The sequence below is a fragment of the Chamaea fasciata genome, unplaced genomic scaffold (assembly GCF_029207755.1).
Source record: "Chamaea fasciata isolate MVZ Bird 193981 ecotype frontalis unplaced genomic scaffold, bChaFas1.0.hap1 SCAF_3, whole genome shotgun sequence".
Classification (NCBI taxonomy): domain Eukaryota; kingdom Metazoa; phylum Chordata; class Aves; order Passeriformes; family Sylviidae; genus Chamaea; species Chamaea fasciata.
Genome location: NW_027094088.1, coordinates 33,775,233 through 33,796,870, shown reverse-complemented (window position 1 = coordinate 33,796,870; position 21,638 = coordinate 33,775,233). Strand labels below are relative to the sequence as shown.

Here is a 21,638-nt window from a genome sequence, read left to right as displayed (position 1 = left end):
AACTCTGTCAGGTTGGTGCTGTGACTACTTCCCTTGGGGAGCCTATTACGTGCCCAACCACCCTCTGGATGAAGAACCTTTTCCTAACATCCAGCCTAAACCTCTCCTGACTCAGCTCCATGGCATGACATTACTTCATCTACCTTTGAATTTTACAAGTTATGCACTTAAGGTTTTTTGTCTTTGTCTGCAACACACAAAGTGATTACATTAGATCCACCTCCCACTAATTAAATGTCCAAGGAGAAGGAATTAGCTGCCACACAAGACGAAGTTTTACATCCCACTCTTTAGGAGGCAGGAGGAATTAAAAAAGGCAGAATATATTATTTAAATTGGAAGTTAACAAGGGAACTGTGGTTAATACAGTTGACCACAAGTCAAGCAGAGGCTTGACTTAAACCACAGGCAGAAAAATACATGCTTGCACCAGACTGCCCTGCAAAACAGCTCTTACATGAAAGAGCTGCCTAAAGGACCCTATTGAAACATCAGATATTTTCTTAATTCTAAGCTAGATAATTAAGAAAACATGGTCTTGGAGCATCTGTCTAACTGAGCTTACTCAGCTCTGATGGCCTTCACAAAATCTTTTGACTGGAGCTTTTAGAGTCACTGTACAGGAGCTGAAAGTGGCATGCAGGTGTGTGGTGGCATTTTCACCAACAGTCAAAAAGGAAAACAGCAATGACTGTTGGTTAATTGAAACTCTGTTAATTTCATTAACAGAAAGTGAATCTGCTTCAATCAAAAGTTTCACACTTTTCAGATAAGTTTTAATAACCAGGTTGCAAAATTAAAGAAACAAACTCTTAATTAAACTACCTGTCTCTTCTTGGTTTAAAAGACCATTTGGTAATAAAATATCAAAAAGCTTCTTACATTGTGCTTATTTTCAACAAATACAATGTATGTATGTTATATTTATAAACATACCAGACAAAACTATGAAAATAAGGCCTTGTAATTCAAGTTCTTAGAGAAAACATATTGAACTTGACAATTAGAATTAGTTGTAGCACATAGACATAAATAAAAATCCCCAAATGGAGGCACTACAAACTGGGAACTAGGAAGAAAAGCTCATTGTATGAAGTAGTTTGGTCTGAATGCAGAAAACTACTCAAGAAGGTTTGTGTATTCTTCTCTGGGCTGTATTTCCTTATTCAGTTACTTGGCAAAGGACTGCAGTTTTATAACAAGCAATACACAATTTTTTAAAAGCAGTGATTCACAAAATGACAAAACCAAAGACCACCCTGTGTTACAACAAAAGCAGCAGACAAACCCCTTTGCTAATAAAAATACATTAGATAGTGAGTAACTTGAGTCTAAAAAAGAGCTAACTTAGCAGATTTGGTATTCATACTCCAGCCACAGATGGTAACTACTTTTCCTGCTGATACAGTTGCCATGCAAGTATCTGAGCAACAAATACCTCAGATAATGTGTAAGCACTTCACACGGAAGCGTAGTTCTTACAAACTCAAACCTACGGGACCCAAGCCATACAAGAGAACAGAGGATCCAAAACATTGCCTCCAAACCTAGTGGAGACTTCATTTCTTGGTATGCAAACTGCCATCCAAAAGCTTTATGTTTTGGTAGACAGTCTCGCTATCTTTGCTTTCTATGAAGAATTTCCCAATCATAATTTTCTAATAAGGAAAAACTTTAGGATTTTACTCACTTTCCTAACTGTCTCTCACATAAAAAGTTTATGCTACAACCTTTTATTTTGTATAGCAAAATGCAACTTTATGGAGGTTACAGTTTGTTTTGCCACTGGTTTGTCATTTCATTCTCATAGAAATGATAGCAAAGATATTGAAGAGTTATATACTTCTAATATCTGATATTGTTGCAATATCAGCTTCTGACTCTGCCTCAAAGCTCTTTGTTAGCTGTACAAATCTTGCTTCTATAAAATGACTGTGGTTTTCCCATCATTTGCATGTTGTTGGTTTGTACTAGTGAAGAAATACCCAGTATAAGGACCTATACAATATGAAAACTACTATTTTAGTTTTGCAACTATTTAAATCCAGAGTCAGAATTTGGTGAATTTTCACTCTTGTAATTAGTTGTTGTAAATGATAAACTAAAAGCAAGTGACAAAGTATCTAAATTAGAAAATCGCATTAGATGATTCTTGGATCTCAATATGGAGCCAAGCAAAAATTCCTAACTGTAAATACATACATGTATTTACCCCTCCCCATTTTCAATAAATTATTGTTATATGTCAATTGAAGAACATTAATGAAATTTTATCTTCGCATATGGGTTTTGTCCCCAGGTTATTTCGAAATTATCTTTACTCCCACCTTCCATTCAAATTTGTTTGTGGCAGTTTCATAAACACTTACTTCATGACAAGTTTTATCACTGTCAAATTGATCCTTTTTTTCTTTTTCACTGGGTACATTTCATGTGAATAATTTCATTTCACTCATGTGCTACACTAATGCATTTTCTAGATACCTCATTACAACTAGTGTATGAAAACACTCTTATCTTCTTAGGTTGCCATAGCCTGAACAATGAAATTTCGAAGAGGACAAGAAAGGAAGAAGTGTTACAGCTGGGTACAAAGATCAGTCTGCTCATCAAAACTTCAGTGCAATCTTATTTTAGCACTAAAACAGAATCAATGAACACAAGTTAACAATGCTGCTTTTCTCAGGGGTGCCAAACTCTTTCAAATGTGTCTTCCAAGAAAGCTGTGGGTGCTCACCATTTCTGAAAAACAACCCCTAGGCTACTGATGCGTGGTAAGATTAACTGGGAAAACATCCTATAAGTGTATAATGAAACAATACAAGGTGGTGTGCTGTCCTGAAGTCACCCTGTAGCACCTAGAAATCTCAAGTATTGCAAAACAACCCCAGATGCTGCATATTACAAATTTTAATTGCTACTGACATTAACCCTTCTTCCCTTCTCCCATTTAAGCCCCCTGCCTCACACAAAACTCGGGCCTCTTGCTAAGAATGCAGCCAATATGATGCCTTATATGGCCAGAAAAAGTACTGCGGAAAAACTCAAGGTACTTTTTCCTCTGCAGAGACTCAACTCTGCCATCAGAGTACTGGCAGTCCCAGCATCAGGAGAGCAAACTAGAATTGAAATTAGATGCCCTGTAAAGCATCATCATCAGTCACAGGGACAATCAATACAAGCATAATTTTTCTAACAGTATCAATATGCTGCTTCCTATCCCATCCTCTGAAACACAAATGGCACAAACATAGCTACTTAAAAATAGACGCTATTGGATTACTTTAGGCTCTATCTATGTGAAACAGAACAATACTCCTCTGCTAAAATGTGGGACTTTCAGTGGGCTCAAAAGAAATTTAATGCTGAGGGATGATACTTAAATTACTCTTCTGTTACACACGGATACAGGCTTAGAAAAGCCTATCAACAGAATGCTCTTTTTCAAAACCGCCCTCTAAGTGAACACAAGCCAATGGACTTAGCTGAAAATTTGAGATACATGTATTAACATGTATGTGGGTTTTCACACCTGCTTGTGTACAGTTTTGTGCACATGGCTGTCAGTCCTGGTATGTGGCATACTTCCAGAGAGCCCACAAAAGACAAGAGGCATGATCTTGGAAAGGATGTAAGAAACTGTGAGAAAAACCAGAATGCTCTCTTTTCAGCTCTGGAGACTTTACCAAACATGTAATAACATCAGCATCGACCTCCAGTATTTAGTTTCCTGCTTGGCCACAGTCCTTGAGCAATTGTGGGGGTTCCTGGTCTCTGTGCATTAGCTTGATCTCTAGAGAAGTACTGTAACTTTATTGCCAAGGGGATAGTCTATTGTTAAAGATCTTAAAAATAGAGATGAACTAAGAAGATACCTTCGTACAAGTCTTCCCCCTCCAGCATCTGAAATAACATCATTTCACAATACACTCATTTTTTCATTAAAAAAAGAAGCTCTTAAGGTCCCATGGACGCAAATGCAGCAAAACCAGAAGACAAATGAAGCAAAGATGTCATCAGTGCACTCTCCAAAAAAGTCCCAAAGCAATAAATCTTCTCTATTTTCAGAAGAGCAATTTAGCTTATGAAGCACTCACCCTTGCTACAGGCCTATCAGCAGTGCTTAAGGAAGGTGGGCTCAGGGTTAGAAGCTCTTTCTTAGCTTGGGTTGAACAACAAATCTGCCTGAACTTGATAAAATCAGAAGCCCATTCATATACAGAATTCATATACGTATAGTTCTCACCTCTACGGAATAAGCACAAAAAGCAAACTTTGTTCTATGCATAGAAATGAACGATGGTACATCGTAGGTATTATGCAGACACAAAATTTGATTTAACAGGAAATGTGAGAATATCTCTTAACAGTCTCTGCCAGAGTAAAAAGAAAAAATTAACCCCCTCCCAGGTATCACACTCATATATAAGATCAGTCTTACTTTTGAAACACAGTGCACTGCTAGCCAAGAAGGAGACAGAGAGGCAAAATGAAACTTTCTGGGTAACTCAGAACAATTAAATATGTATAGATTTCAGATTTGAAAAAGTGATACATAAAGGAATATTTAACACATTTTGAAGTTGGCAATATCTAAAATATTTTAACTGAGATAAACATGAAATATTTTATGGGATTCGCAATATTTACCTCAGTAATTTCTATCCTTCTTGTAAGCTCATCAAGAGAAGAAAAGCTGTCATCTAGTGATAAAGCTTCCAGGGAGTTATAAGATGCTCGTTCAGGTGAAATATCTGGAACAGCGTCAAAGTCCTCTTGGTTTGCTAAGTTTGCAGATTCTTCAGTGTCTATTATGTTTCCATTCAAAAATCTCAGAAATAAATCTTCTTGTTCATTACTGACCTTTTCCTCCTGTCCTGCTGCTCTCTGTATTTCCTTGCACACCCGTGAATGGGCAGTACTGTCATGTTCAGACACTTTATTACACCCAGAGCATTCATCTGATGCAGTTCTGTCCCATGAAGACTGATCATCATCATCATCATCATCGTCATCATCAGGCTGTATCTGTTGCTGCTTTAAATCACTGTTTCCAAGTTGGCCACTAGCAATTTCTGAAGACCCAGCAGCATGTTTTGATCTGAGCAGATTTCTATCAGCTGGCACATTTTTATCAGAAGGAACCAAATCAGTAGGCATATAATCAGCATCTGTTAAAGCCAAGGCATCTACCATTGGCTCTAGAGGGAGTTTCACTCCAGGCTCCTCAGCCCCTTCTATTTTTCCTGCATCCTTGGAGAGCTGTCTTTCCCTCAGCTGCAGACTGGTATCTTTACCGGCATCCCCAGATGATAAGAAGCCCGAGGAAGGCCTGCCCACTGTCCCTGTGGACTGGGTGTGTGGCTCCAATGTTGATTCAGCACTGCAGTGCTGCTCCTCCATGTGGTCCTTTCCTGCAGCTACCCGAAGGCTTGCTGCCTCTGTCTGTCTCCCAGTTTTGTTTTCACCCAGGCAAACAGTGCTCAGCTGTCTATCTTCTTTCTTTGGTCCAGTGCCAGGACAAGTTTCAGTACCTAAGTGCAATAGGAAAAACAGTTCCAGAGTTTTTAAATGATTCAAAGCATCAGCCCAGGGGGGAAAGAGTATACTGTGATTTGATAACATTGTAACCTAATGCTTCAAAATGCTCTCCCATAAAGGGCTGGTATTTTATGTTCCAGTCAGGATAACTTTTGTTACTAGTCTCTGACTCCTTATTCAGGAAAAAAAAAAAGAAGTATTTGCACACATTCTTGCAGGTGAAGCACATGATTTAGTGTCCTTCTGAAAAAAGCTATTCCCAATATGAAAGCAAGTATCTTTCTGAACAGTCACTTTTCTTCTAATGGATATTTTACGTGAGTCATCTCATGGAGGCCCGGAGATCAGGAAAATGCACTTAATTACAGAAAACTGGATCTTGATGCCAGTGTATCTATCACCTAGGGAGATATCTGGATTTCCTTTAAAGAAGCTGAAATCATACTAATTTCATGAATTTAAAATTTGCAGATCACTAGCTCCTCTGGTTAAGACTAAACTAAACAGAAATTACATTTCCCATAAATGGACAGCATTAAAAGATGCAGCTTTTTGGATCAGTAAGTTTACATATTAAAAATGCAATTTGATGCAACATTTCTGTATTCATATTCACAATACACATGAAAATTATTTTTTCTTATCTGAAATTTCAGAGACACAGAAGGAGTTCTACATAGCTTGTGAATTCACCTACTGTTGGCATGATCTGCTGACGAAGGACGAGATGGTTAGCACAAATTGTCTGTGAAATTATTAGACATTAACCACTACAAGAAAGCCAAAACTCTGTTTTTAGCCTTAAAAAGAGAAAAAGCGGCTTTCAAGAATTAAAATATCAAAGTAAGCTAGCTATGACAGAAACTGCCTTTTATTCCATACTTTAATAAAAACTAAGTTATAATAGGACTACTGTTGCACTAATAGTAATAACCTCAATCAACAAATTAATAATTTTAGAAAACACTTATTTCCATTTTTTGGTCATTGTAAAGAGCAGAAAGGTCTTATGAACAGATTAATAAAGATATCAAACAATTTCCTTCTTAACTGAGTTCTCTATGCCAATTTTATTCTTACCTGTTAAAACCTCTCCTAAAATGTGAGCAATTTCCTGAACTTGTTACATAAAATAGTCACATTCATGAAAACAAACATTTGCATTAATTCATTGTACTGAACAATTTTATTAAATTCCAAGCTATCCCTCTGCATATGGATAATGAAATACAAGGTAGCACAGAGAAGAAAGACTTGAAAACTAAAAAAGAGAATACCCAAGCAAATCAAAATGTGGAAAAAATATCAGAATGACATTAACAGAAAGAAAGAGTATAAGGAACCTAACTTCTGTAAAACACTGAAAGAATGGTGTGAGGGACTTTTTAAAAATTAGACACAGATGAGTACATAGCTCAAGGGATTTGTAATGTGATACTGAGCCCTTCACATACAGGTCATGAGTTCAAACACAGTCTGGATTATTGGTACAAGATTTTGTTACCATCTGTCAATTTTTCCTAGTGGATACATCCACACATTACAACAGGCATCTTTGTTGGCAGCCCCAACTGCAACAAAGATTAAATGGAATCGGAAATTAAATCAGATTCTTTACTGTAAAAGGTGTCCCTTGAGCTCAGGGCACTGTTCCTCAGAAAGTAATAAATGATCCTAGCACTGTTACCTAACCACAGATGTACAAGAACTGGGATGCAGTGATCGTTCATATTGGGTTTTCAGCAGTGCTCAGTATTTACAACTACTTCAGACAACCCTTGCTCACTACAGACTGAAGGCAAGTTAAAGCAAATACTTGAAGACTTAATTAGAAAAGATGCCTTTGCCTACACTAAGTTAACTGAAGACATACCCACCAGGGGCAGTAATTTTTAACTGACTGACAGAGGTATTACGAAGTGTCTACTGAAATTTTTTAAGCAACAAAAGCACCTTTGGTAATTCAAAAAATGGTGTCTTTTCCCCCAAACAGAGTTGCATTGGAATTGACACTTGGTTTGTTCACCACAGAAACCTGTAGGCACCACTTTGTCCCATTAATCCAAGACAGCCCAGCAGACAGAGTACTGTTCTACAGTAATCTACCAATGGAGAATTCACACTCCTCCATCTTTGCCCTTCTTCCCAATTGAAAACAAATCCCATAGGACCTAGAAGAAAACATGGCATAAAGATTTCCTCCCCATCCTGGAAACAAGTCTAAACTATATGTACACACTGCAAACTTATGCTAAGGGTTTTGTTAAATTCAGTATTTCATTAGGAAGGTTTTCATGAAGCACATTAATTTATCTTTAGTTAACACTAGGGCTATTAAGTTTCTGCTTTCAGTCAGAAACCGAAGAAATTCATGGGCAAAGAATGTATCAAATCTCATTTTATAATATACACACACAGTATTAAGGGCCAATTTCTCTCTACTGGTAGATTCAGAGTGAAAATCTGCCAGAAAGTAAAACGTAATAGAACAGATCATTCACAACCCTTGCTCAGAAGGGCAGAAAACAAAGTAGGTACTGTCCCAGGTATCCTGACTGGATGACTCCTTATAAAGCTGTTTGTTGGTTGCTGTAGCCCCAGGAGAGAGGAATTGTGAATTCTTAGGACCAACCGCCTACAGAGGCTCAAACTATGTTCCCATATACCTTAGCAGATCAATGGAATAATTTTTGCTTCAGATTACCAGGGAAGTTTGATTTTACTTCAAAGATGCTCCTATAGTGCAGTGCAACAATCTCTACAATGTAATACAGATATTGCTACAATGCATTTTATGTTTTCTTATTGATAATTGCTAAATAAATTCCTATTAAATATGAATCCATATGAATGCCAGTTCTCAAAACACTTGAGAGTTTCCTTTTCCTGTCTTAATGTAAGTCAGACTTCAACTACAAGCAGCTAAATGAGTTAAGCAGTTCTTCCTGTGGTTTGGCGGATACATGTATAAGAAAAGTAAAATTTCAAGTTTACATCTAATTTTTTTTTTTTTTTTGAGAAAAAACACCTACAAAGCAGAAGTCAAGCATTATAAGTTTTCAGTGAGAAGGCCCATGCATTTAGGCTACTGTTGAAAAGGTTAAATATTGTGAACTGTATGTTCATTGTATGTTCATTGTAATATAGGATTCTGCTGGGGTTCAGGCAAAATCAGGAACCAGTCCCAAATGGTCATATTGCTTCTAGTCCTGAGCTGGACCACTCAGGCACAGCTTGTTATCTAAATGTTATTTCAGATTATGAATCACCTTTGTCAAATTTTTCTATTGGTTCATATTGATGCCTTCCCTACCCAAATCCTAACTGCAACAAAACCCATTCATCCCCACACCACTGATGCATTGACACTGAGGGGCAGCAGCAGCTAATGACCGCATGCTGCCTGGACAGCTGCTCACGCTCGTCAGGAAGAGAATCCATTGCATCCTCAAGAATGCAGAAATCTTGTGAAAAGCATCTTTTGCAAATCTCAACCATATAAACTGGAGTTAGGGCGGAAATATTCCCATTTTTGTTATTGGATAACACAGCTTTATTAATTTACTAACATTTCACAGGAACCCAAAGATTTTGATGATATTTTGACAAGATTAACATTAAGAGAAAGGCATGAAAAGATCCATTTTACACCATTAATTCCTTCCACATTAAGTCAAGATGTGGTACTAGAGCATTTCAACATTGAAACAAAATGCTCCTGAATTCAGAACTTTCAAATGTTCAGGAATTCTGCTCTCCAGAAAGCTTTTGTTCCCACTTGGAATAAAATCAGAGGAAAAAATTGTAATACCCTGTTTTTTTTTTTTCCATGGAAATTTCCAGCCAAAAATAAAAAGCACTGTGTTCTTTTGATCTGGTTTCTGAGCTGTAGAACATGTTTGTTTCATGTTTCTAATGCTTTGTTTAGTTAGGTTACAAGAATAAAAGTAGAGAAAAGGCAGTATAGGGGTAATGGTAAAAAAGCATGGCAATAAGGAGTATCCACATATGTAGATAACTGTGACTCTGTATCTTTATTAATTTCTGATTCTCCTGAACATCCTGGCTGATACACACTTATAGGATAGTTTGGGTTGAAAGGGACCTCATAGGATCACTTAGGCCAGTTCTCATCTTCTGAGGAATTCTAGGTTTTTTTGAGGAAAGGTACTTAGCTTAAGCCAATATTGGCAACTGGAATATGGCAAAATACTAGAAACTTTAAGCTCAGAGAGAGGAGAGATAAAGCACAGCCTAGTTGTCTACCAATTCCTTCCACTCTGTCTCTATTTTAACAATTCATTAATTTGTAAATGTTTCCTAAGAACCCAAAGATTCTAACAAATTCTTTAAACAAAATGGCCACTGCCCCAAGGAAGAAAAAGGAAAATGAGGCTGACATAAAAGTATGTACTCAAAACAATTAACTGAATGTTTTTCTCTTCAAGACCCCCCAAGGACTTCATCATTTTCTGTACTGCTTCAGAAAAATGCATCTCAAAATCAGTACACTGCTTGTAATTAAAATAGTTACTAATACTGATAACGGTACTCCATTGCCACACCTTGGGATGTCTGTCATCAGATTAAATATCTAGTATATATTTGTATACATATAAATTATGCATCTCATCTCTAGTTTTATACAATTTTGTAGCTTAAATAAGCTACTATAAATGCATGCACATTTAAAACTTCTTTTTGATGGAGACTAGAATTACTTTATAATTATGAATTTCAATTACTAATTAAAATTGTCTTATTTATCCACTGTCCTGAGAAAAAAAAATCATCCATTTGTGCATCTGTAGAAATCCAACAAACACCATAGCTTCAAATGAAATAGCTTCATTGTATTTATAGGAATATGTTGTTACGGTGTAATATTTAAAACAAATGTATGCACAGGTACATACATACATACACACATACCTGATTTAAAAGCAGTAGCTTCTCTTTCCTTTAAAGTTCTGGATTCCATTAACTGAGGCAAACAGATACTTTCCCATGTATTTTCAGCAGCTACTAGCTGTAAAATATGACAGTATTACCTGTAATTTTTGGAATTAAACAGGAATGCTGTGACTTTTTGAGACATTCAGACTTCAAAAAGCTTCTAAACTTGAAAGATTTTATCTAATATTCAAAAGATACTTATTACCAATTTTTGACAAAGCAGAATTCAATTAAACAGCTGCTTACCTTATTTTTGGATGGCTGTGGCCTGCAGCAATAAAGGAGAAAAGAATAAATTAAACAACCTAGTGGCAACATTCTTCACAATAATTGTAAATGAAATCTTAGAAACCTTTGCTCTGCTCTAAAATTAGCACAGAACTTTTCTTCCATTGAAAGTGTCAGCCTGCTAGAATACTTTCAAGCACACATCTGTACTTGCATGAATATCATCAAGAGACCAATTAGCCCTAACATTGTTCAACCTAATTGCAAAAGCAGTCAGAAGAAATTTTACTGCAACGTATCAAGCAATGTACATTCCTGTAAAGGCTTATGCTCAGAAGAAACTCGACCAACTTTAAAAATCATGTAAGAACTCGATATCTACTACTATTGTAAACAGCAATCACTATAAAAGAGATCGAGCAATGAAATGCCCTCCCCAAAAAACATATTTCCCTCTCCACAGACTGGGACAATTTCTGGGTTCTGTAAGGTACAGCAGCTCCCACTGACTCCATTCAGATGCACAGGTGAATCAATGCTGCACACAGTCACTGTGGACTTTGCCAGCTGGATAGAGATTTATACACAATGTGATTTATCACACACAATCTGTCTTGCAGTCTTTCATACAGCAATGAAGATAAAATGTGGAGCATTTTATTTAAAGCTACTGAAAAAAAATTGGAGAGACAAGGAAAGAGTACTGATGTACATGTTCTCTAACAAAAACTTCAAAGTTACATTGACCTAAATTTTACCATTTAAACTTCAAATAAAGGACACTCAAAACTATCCTTAAACAGCAAACATGTCCAGTATGTAGCTGTAAACCTTGAGTATCAGAAAAAGTCACATTACTTTCAATTACAAAAGCAAAATACTCATATTTTCCAAGACCTTACATGCTATTCATTAAAAATTAAAGTTTTTAAATTAAAAGATAAAATGAGTTTAAACCTTAGGAAAACCCCCCTATATGAAACAATAAAAGCAAATAGGCTTTTGCCTAGAGAGTTCTAAAGAGCAATAATATTGAATACAGAGCACTGAGCAGGCTAATGAACACAAGCCTTATATTTTATCACATTGCAGGGTTTCTCAGAACAGGGAATGATATTTCAAAACTGAAATGGAGGAGAAAGCAGAGTTATTCTCAACAAGGTGACAATGCAGGTGACAACAGGGAGGTGCTGCTCGTTGCAGTGTATAATTCCCAGCAGAGCTGAGTCTCAGCCTTTCTGTGGGCTTGCAAGGTCCCGTGCAGGGAAATGCAGGCTGAGGCAGCTGCAGGCACTCAGTGCAGCCCCTCAGCAGCAGCACACTGTGGGTGCAAACCTGCAGCTCCCGTGCTACACCTAACCCCTCTTCCTGTGGCAATTTAGGAATACCTTTCCAAGGGCTCCCTCCCAAAGGCATTCAGAATACACGTAAGAATGCCTGCATGGATTCTGGCAATCAGCTGGGGTGTTTTCAAACTTTGGTACCATCACCCAGAGGGAAAAAAAGGGACAGCCAGATCATACTCTTTATGAGCAACAGGAACATTTTGGCTTTTGTTGTATCCAGATTAACTAAGCCAATGCAAATGTACTAGAGAAAGTTCTCTCTCCCCATCCAATTGAGAGCATCTTGCCTGTCACAGGCAGGCCTTTTCACAGCCTTTGAATGTGGTTAGTTTCCTTACTGCTGTTGGCTGATCATTGTTCAGAGGCAGCTCATATGATTTTTTCCATCTGTGCCTTAAAATCAGTGTCTGGAGAGTAGGACATTGATCCATGAAAGAACAGATCTCCTCCTCCTTCCTGACAGGTACAATCCCATATGTGTTACTTCCCAGAAAAGCCCCCTAGGCACTGCCCACAAGTTTGTTATGCTGTGATACACTGATTCAGGAGGCTGACGGATCAGGGAAAGCAGCTACGAACTGAGATTTCACTGTTCAGAATACTGTCATGATGGGAAAGTACAGAACCACTGCTTCATGTAAATGCAACCTCTATGAAATAATAGAAGGCAACAAGAACTACTTTAAGCATTAAGGAATTGTCCTATAATGTGGAAATTTGGGAATAAAATCCTATAGGGTAGGTATGGGTACTGAAGTCTGAGATGCTGGACACTTGCATTTTGAAACAATGATTAAACCAATAGGTATTAGACATGAACACCATCATTAGTTCTACAGTCTCTCTCTTCCTAAATGAAGATTGTTCAGTTTTTCCTTTGGTTGAAGTAATAGAACTCAAAACCCCAGTTCTGGAAAACTGATGATTTGTTAGAACGAGTTCAGATTTAGTCTTCATATGTTCCTCAAACAATATTAAAACAATGTGAAAATTGATGGTAAAAATATTTTAAGTTACATATCAGAAGGAACCACCACTTTATAATCAAATTCAAGTCATTAATGCAACTTTTATTTTGACACTGATTATTTTAAAACACTCATAATGGCAAGGAGACAACAGCTGCACTAACATATGAGTTTGAGGAATAATAACACTTTCTTATACTTACTGTTGATGCGAGGAGCAAACTCTAGTAAGCTTTTCCAGTTCTTGGCCACTCAGTTCTTTATCTGAATTCCTCAGTGTTGTAACTGGACTGGGAGCTGCTGTTCTCCATTTTCTTTCTAAATTAAATCAAAATAATTTTTACTCAAGATACCATAAAAGTAGCTAAATATAAAACAAATAGGTAAAACTAATTAATGGAGAAATACTGACAACTTTTCTGTCTATGTTCTACAGTCTCATTTCAGACTATGTAAAACAGCATCCTATTCTTTCAGAACACATTTTATTTTCATCACATCACACTCACTGATCATAATCCAAAAATATGCTTGAAACAACTGTGGATCAAAATCTTGATTAACAGAATAAAGAATTATAAACTATTTGCACCTAAATGTGTACAAACAAATCCAAAGCAGGAATGTTCTTCTTGTAACAAGCTCAGAGAAATTCTGATATAAATGCTTCTTTTGCTATGCAACTTTTTTTAGCCAGGAAATGTGACTCTATTATTTAGAAATACAAACTAAAGTCTTTCTTCTACCATATTAGTTTAGCTGATACTCACCCCACTGTTCCTGTATGGAAGAAAGATTTGCAAGTAGCTGCTCATGATAAAGTCGTTCAAGCTGAATGAACTTCATCGCCTTCTCATCTGAATGGACGGTTAAAGGCAAATACACACATATGTGGACATGGTATGACTTACTTATAATTGGCATCATGTTTGAGAGGGAAGTAATTATACACTTGAAATTTGCAATAAATGAGTCAAAATGAATAATGGCTAGCATCCTGATTTCTGTGCAAGAAAGAAAAAAAACAGCAGACATGAAAATGGCACGCAAGAAGTAAAACAAGTTGAGAAACATTCAGAAAATGAAAATCCTATTCTTTTCAGCAGCTACCTCTTCCCATGTGCCTGAAGCATAATTTCTTGAAAAGAAATGACTGAAATGTTATTATGCTGATAACTTTACAAAAATAGTGAAATCTCTGGGAAATGTAAAGCAAGACAAGGACACAAATACCAGCATGTCTCTCTCAAGAAATACAAATATATGCCAATAAACCATAACTAACTGAAATATGGCTCCTTTCTACTGACCAGCTGGAGACAGCATTAAAACAATTGATCCAACTTCAACTGTTGAAAAACACCTGTCTCCTTTTCAACCACTGTATACAACACTTTTGGAACTGCTGAGTTTACCTTTTGTCTTCCTGAAGATTCTGCTCACTTTTCTTCTGTATGAAGAACTCTTTCCCCTTGCTTAGGGTTACCAATATATTCATAAAGGTATACTGATAGTCACATATTTTACAATAGTCAGGATAAGTCTAGTCCCACCAAGCCTGAGTTGTTGGTTGGGCTGTTTAAAGCTGTTTTACCAGCTATTTGAAACGTAATTCTACAATACAATGAGAACAGAAGTACAGTGAATGATGTTCTTAGTAACACAGAAAAACCGCTTTCCATTATTCATGCTAATTAAAACACTGGAGTAATTATTACAAAAACACAACCAGTACTGGTTATTCTGGTTAGCCTCATGCAACAGCATGGCTTATGAACAACAATATTAATGGAAAGGATATTCCCTGTCTTCAGGAAATCTGTCATTAGAAACAGAATTACAGATCACAGGGACAGCCTTAGAGGATCACGGCAACAAACCCTGAATTATTGTTAATATGAGGTTCCACACTGGATGAATTAAAATGTCTGTCATGGATAATTAATACAGTGCAACATGATCAAGTAAGTTCTTTATTAACCTCAGGAAACTGATGGCTGGAGGGACAGTGGAGATATCCTTCATAAATATGTATTACATAGTGGTGTTGAATTCCACACATCAGGTGTACATTGCATTAAAAAATATTTCCTTTGATCAGCTTTAAATAGAGTGCCTTTCAATTAAAGGAACTTCGATGAAAGAAGAACTGTTTCTACCACGCCATTTAAATTTTAAATTTACTGTACTTCCCCCTGCACCATAATAAACTACAGAATTTTTCCATGCCTTTCATTTGTGCTGTCTAATTCACATTTTCTGGTGGACACTTTTGAATTAGGATATCCAAACCAGAAGTGCAGTCCTCTAAAACAGTGATGGATATTTTAATTTATATGTTGCTTTTATAATATTGTTACTGTTAGCTCTCTGGTTTTATCTACAGGCAAATATAATTTGTCTAGGTTTCTTATGCCTTGTTACTTAGCCTGCTAAACAATTGCTTATTTGCTGAATTTTGTTTGCACAAATTACATAACAAAGAAATAATCTATATGCACAAATTCTATAATATATGATGCATCTTAATGAATCACATATACCTTAAGGGCTTACAACTGGTCTCTTCCTTTTATAATCTGATCATTTTCCCTTTAAAGCAAAGAGGAAATCCCAGTCCACCTTTTCTAAAATTCTAACTTAACTTTGGGGTTTAATATTATTATTCTCTCACACAATTACTGAAATTTGTCAGAGTAATTATCAGCAGTTCAACTATTACAATTTTTTGACCAAGCTTACTTGCATTACCTCAGAACAAATCAAAATAAACTGGACTATTAAACTGCTCCCAGAAGCAATTACGAATATTTTCATACAATTTCTCAGACTGCCTTTGATGATATTGACTAATTAGCATTCGTCAAACACCATTTTGCTATTGTTTGCAGGTTGCTGATCTAAGCTCTGTGTGTTTGGTATTTTTATTCCAATTTAGACATTTTTAGTACATATTCTAATCAACTGTTGTGACAATTTTATCATTATTATAGGCACCCAATTTGATATAATACATATCCTATCTCTAAATTGGACATTTTCCCAGTTACTTATAATTAAAATAGAAGTTATCTTATAAAAGCAAAAGTTCTTTGAAAATGTTTTCTTACTTCCTCGCTTATGTCCAGCTACTAATGATTGCATCAGTACAGCTGTTGGAAGTGAATTTATCCCTTAACTCACATTCCAGTTGTTTGATTAAGGAGGATTTGCTAGCATATTGTTTATTCACTCCTGGGTAAATTATGGTTGTTCACTTCCTTCTAACCCTGACCCACAAAATGTGAGTTAACAGCAAAGCATTTACCTTCTATGTTTAATCATGCCACATTATTTTAATACTGTGAAACAATTTCTGCAAGGAAAAGGATACATTCCTCCTCTTGAAAATAGGTCTCAGCTATCTGCAAAAGTAAAAAAAAAAATTAAGAATCTACAATCTTCATGACAGTGGTAAGTATGTATGTAAACTTTTAATCATAGTTTAAAACATCTAGCTTGCAAGTTCCTATTTAGTTTGGGTAAAATATGAATGTTCTCACAAAACACATGTATTCCTGTTCTAGAAAAATGTTTCAAAAGAGTATCAAAGACCAAAGAAATACTAAGTCCTCTCACACAAAACAGATTCACCCAAATCTTACAGGGTTTTATGTTGCTACAACCAAAAAAATTATTTCAGAAAGAGTTATCTTAATAGAAAGCTTTAAAATGACCTACAACAGAAGTACTATTTCTACTGATACAAGTTCAAGAGTTTGAATTCTGTGCCTGACCAATGTTTCCCTATGCTTGATCAAATGAAGATCACTGCTGCGCTCTCGTGAGCATTACACAGCAATGTGTTAAAACAGAAATGGAGGTTTCCTGACTGATGGAAGAGTCTTTTGTCTCCCTGCAGACAAAAAATATTAGAGAATTGCAACAATAAGTTACTTGTGCTTGTTACAAAACTGTGCAGGCTTTCCTAGAAAGCTGAGGAATACTGACATCTTCGTTTGTAAATGCAATGAAATACAAAAAATATAAACCTCAGAAGTATTCCACAGAGCTCTACACTAGCAGTGACTTTTACAAGCAGCAACTAACCAATCCTCAGGGACAGAGAATTTTGGCAGTCTTCCTATTTGCCATGCATGATGAGGCAAGGGCAGAGCTTGCAAAATGTGTCCAGGAACTGCAGGTACCCTGATACCAGAACATTTAGGTTGAGGCACCTTACAGATGATTCCCCAATGACTTCTGTGGGAGCACTCAAATATTCAGTCTCAAAATCTTTGGGATCTTGATTTCAGCAGTCATAATATGGAGGGCTTAAATAAGCACTTTTGTAGAAGTCAGAAGGTGATTGCTCAAAAAAGACAGCAAGTTGATGGAGGAGTCTAGATTACAAATTGTATTTCCTGGCTCTCAGCCTTACTACTAATCACTAGACCATTCTGAGCCCAGTACCTTCAAAAGAGAATGGGTAAGTGACTTTCAATGTTCTTTTTCTGCACATTTTGTCTGCTGTCCACAATAGCCTCCTAAGGATTTTTGGAGCTACCAAAGCTCTACCTATGTTTTAAATAAAAATACTTCTTAGATTCTGTAACAAGTCCTAAACAAATCAAATTAATGCAATTCAAGACAGGAAAAAAATTACATCCTATTCTAATTAGAAGTTGATTTCTACAGCAGCCCCTACTATCCAACAGCCTCTAAATATTCAACACAGGCTTCCCACAAACACCATGGATTGTTAATACTACAGAACACCTGACACAGCTCTTGATTTTACATTGAGTTTTGTCATAGAGAATAGAAAAAGAATGTGATAGAAGAGTATTTGCTAGACTTGGTTTAATGTTACTGTCAGGCTGTAATAGCAATCTGAAAAAAAAAAAAAGAAAAAAGACTGAAGATGATAGGTTAATTCACTAGAAAGGGAAAAAAATTCTTAATAGACTCACTTTACAGGAGTGCTAAATTTAAAATCCTTTCCCCTCCCATCCTCAATTAAAAAAAAACAGGTTACAATCCTTGTAAGATCCATTAGCTTTCTTTCAAACACTCCATTCAAAATGCTTGATCATTTTTAGGAAAAAAGAGATAGTGTTTGAATATGTTTCAATCTGAATATGCAGATTCTGTTCTCAGTTCTGCCACAATTCCTGTATGACTTTCAAAAGGTTCTTCCCCTTAGGGTTTGGCTTCCTCATCTAAAAAGCAACAGACTTCACCTCCATCATGTACAATTGATTTCCCTGCTGTTTGTAAAGCATTTTAAGTTTTAGTCCTATCTTGTTTTCCAAAAATGACCTTTGTACTGACTCATGGACAACCACCAAATTTGATGTGGCTAAAAGTACAAATTCTTAACCCCAAAGCTAAGCTTCTTGTAAGTTAAGGAACGGTGTCAAATATCTTTTCTCAATCATGTATTAGAAAAAATAATTTAAAATTCTATGTCAAATATTAGATTATCTCTAATACGCCAGCCTAAAGAGAAACCTCTTTCTCCCATATAATTGCTTATTTGTACCAAAAAAGAACGTGGGAATGTCATTGCAGTTTAGAAGTTTAAAATATTAAAACCATCCAATCTTCCAAAATAAAAACAATGCAGCTAAGTCAAATCAGACTGGTATAGTATCTACATATGACCCATATTAGACATCACAGCCAAGCAAAAGGTCTTCTAGTCTACTGTTAGTCTGACACAACTAAACTGTAAATTAATACTGCATGAAGTTCTATCTACATATTTGTTCTGCATCATAACCTTCAGAAAAAAAAGCAATGTACTGGCCAGCTTGTAAGAAAGATTGCTTTTAAAACCACAGGTTTTCCTTCGGTCTTGCAGGTGTGGCAACCGTGCTTATATAAAGGTATACACTAAGAAACCTTGGATCCTAATATTAGTTCATAAAATTTATGCTAGAAAGATGTCTGCAACAGTAAAAACAATTCCAGATTTAAAATTTTATTGAGGTATCTGCTGTCCTGTACAGCACACAACCACACCAGTGTCTTACAAACGTTATTGAAGGTCTATTAAAGAGCAATTTTCCTAAATCTTTGTGCCAAACTAATTTCACCATTTGGGGAATTAGAAACCCATCCTCAAGAGTTTCCTTTAACCACAGAATATACTTACAAGGCAATTTATAATTCAACAAATATTTCCAGATCTTAGAGGAGGTATTTGCCTGACCATCTGTTATGTATCAAAATATCTTGTCTAGATATGAGTATTGGCATAAATTGCATTTATGCATATTTTTTCTAGGTCTCGAAAAATAAAATTCAGTGCAGCAACCAAATCATAGAAAGCACCTCATGGAGACACAGGGGCAGTATTTTTGAATCCATCTGCTCAACCTCTTCACGGAGCAAAGAGAAAAGAGACTGCAACGTTTGCTTTTGGTCTTTTGGATGAAAGTTTTCCTTCGTTTCAACAGCGCCTTCAGACTGCACAAAATCCATATCCGTAATAAGAGTATTTTCCTCCTGGATCGCTGTGGTTCCCACTGCAGAAACACCTTTGAAAAGGACAAGTGCTTAGGTTAGGATTTAAAATAAATATATTGAGTTGCTTTTTTCAGGCAATTTCAATTAACGTTATGACTAAACACCTAGTATGTTAAATAACATTGCTGCTAAACTAAATAATGGCCTTTCAAAATTAATTGTGACAGGTCTGTCTCATTGTCAGCTCACCTACCCAACAGAACACAGTAACACATCAGATACATTTGTACGCTTCTAACTGGGACCTTGCTTTCACTTATGAGGGGATAAAAAAATCAGAACCCTTAAAACACGTTATACAGAGTTATTAAAAAGAGACCAGGATGACCCAAAAGTGCTTAGAATGCAGTTTTGCTCACAAAGGACAAATAGGAGGTAGCGAGGACAGTTTGAATGAGGTTCTCAGTTTGTCTCTTCGCTTCTGCCAAGGACCTCGTACAAGGCGGCGTTCTGGGGACGGACAGACACAAGGACGGAAGGACAATTCAATGGGTTCCTGTTTTTTTAGATGGCAACACAGGGGCTCCTCACAGTGACAGCAGGTTCTTAAAGGATAGAAAGAAGCAGATGATGACAGTGTGGGATTCTATTGCAGGAGAGAGATGTCTAAGGGGACTGCTGAGTGAAAAGGAAGAACCCCCTACATGGTTGGATAGTTTGTTTGAGCATCCAGGGAAAGAGGCAGTAGTGCTGATCTATGTTGGTAACAATGATACAAGGCTGTGTAAACTGAATTAGGTCCCAGAACTTCCTGCTAGACAGAAAACTAGGTTGTCCATGGTACATTTCCTAGGAGTTCACTGTCGCCTGTCTCCAATTTTATAGAAGTCAAAAAAAGTCTGGCATTCAGGTGGAGTTATGAAGAATAATGTAAAGCGTAACACTCTAAGAATATTGGAGGAAAAAGCTTTCTGGGTGCAAATCCCTCATTTTATTCTTAGAAATGCAAAATTTGTTTTGTATTTTGATCATGTATATGATAGTTATGAGAAAATGTTAAATGAGATTAAGAAGGAAGTGTAGAGTAGTAGAAGTGACAGCAGCAGTGGGAGAAATCTACCCATATACTGACTGGATCAGTTTCTCACAAAGATCAGAGAATAAAAGCAATGAATTACAGCTTCCTATAAAACGCAGCTTTAGGAGCAACCAGAAAACTACAGCTGGCTCCAACAGTCAATAAACTCTTTTTTATCTCTCCATAAAACATTGAATTTCACACACTTGCATAAGCCTGAACTTAAAAAAATCCCGTAAGTATTTAAAACAATTTAGAGAATTGTGCCCAGGAAGCTTCTAATTAACTCAAATTATGATGAGTGTTGTTCTCCAGTTACACCCATTTTCTGAAATCATGTTATTATCTGAAAGACAGACAGCTGAGGGCACTGTTTCAAGTATCTTTGTGTCCTCATCTTGGGCACTCAGTTTCAGACCCCTTTGTTTTCATTGCCACTGAAACCCAATAATGATGATTCAGGTTTAAGACTTAGGATCTAAGAAAGGCAGTAGCTTGTCCATGGAAGGCTCCACCATTTTACTTTTGATTACTTTAAACTCTTTATTTAGTAAACTATCCAGGTTAAGAGTACTAATAATCTCTGTGGGGGGCTATTTTCACGGGGCTTACTGCCAGAAAAAATATGGGTGTAACTTAACATTGCTTTTTCAAAATTAATGCACATCACTGATCTTCCGGTATTTATTTGGGCTTCCTGTGGGCCAAAAGCAACAAGAGACACAACTGGATGTAAGATACAAACCAGGAAATACTTCTAGAGATGCAATTAAGGCTGTCTTTAAAAATACAGCTTCCTGTTTAGCACATTATCATGAAGCCAGAAAAGAGGGTCCTCATGTTCTGGCAAACATTTTCTCTCAGAAAAATGAACAAAGAAATCAAATATCACTTCATGCTGCACCTTATTAAGCAGTTAATAATCACTCATCATACCAAAACATGAACATTGACTGCAACATGCCCAATAACAACTACCATGAAAACCCTTAATTTTAATGTAATCATGATACTGTTACTAAAACATCCTTCAAGAACTGCATTATTATTGTGCATCGAGTTGAGCCG

General features: G+C 36.4%; 1 protein-coding gene across 3 annotated transcripts in view; it reads right to left on the bottom strand.

Moving 5' to 3' along the window:
• CNST (consortin, connexin sorting protein) overlaps nt 1-21,638 on the bottom strand; it is a 46,872-nt gene that overhangs the window by 6,396 nt on the left and 18,838 nt on the right. For all 3 annotated transcript variants that reach the window (XM_066178543.1, XM_066178545.1, XM_066178544.1), the window contains 7 exons: nt 19,358-19,563; nt 16,413-16,443; nt 13,810-13,896; nt 13,243-13,357; nt 10,744-10,765; nt 10,474-10,570; nt 4,651-5,534 (listed from right to left, as the gene is read on the bottom strand). In XM_066178543.1, coding sequence (XP_066034640.1) covers nt 4,651-5,534; nt 10,474-10,570; nt 10,744-10,765; nt 13,243-13,357; nt 13,810-13,896; nt 16,413-16,443; nt 19,358-19,563 — 1,442 coding nt within the window. The remainder of the gene's footprint in view (nt 1-4,650; nt 5,535-10,473; nt 10,571-10,743; nt 10,766-13,242; nt 13,358-13,809; nt 13,897-16,412; nt 16,444-19,357; nt 19,564-21,638) is intronic.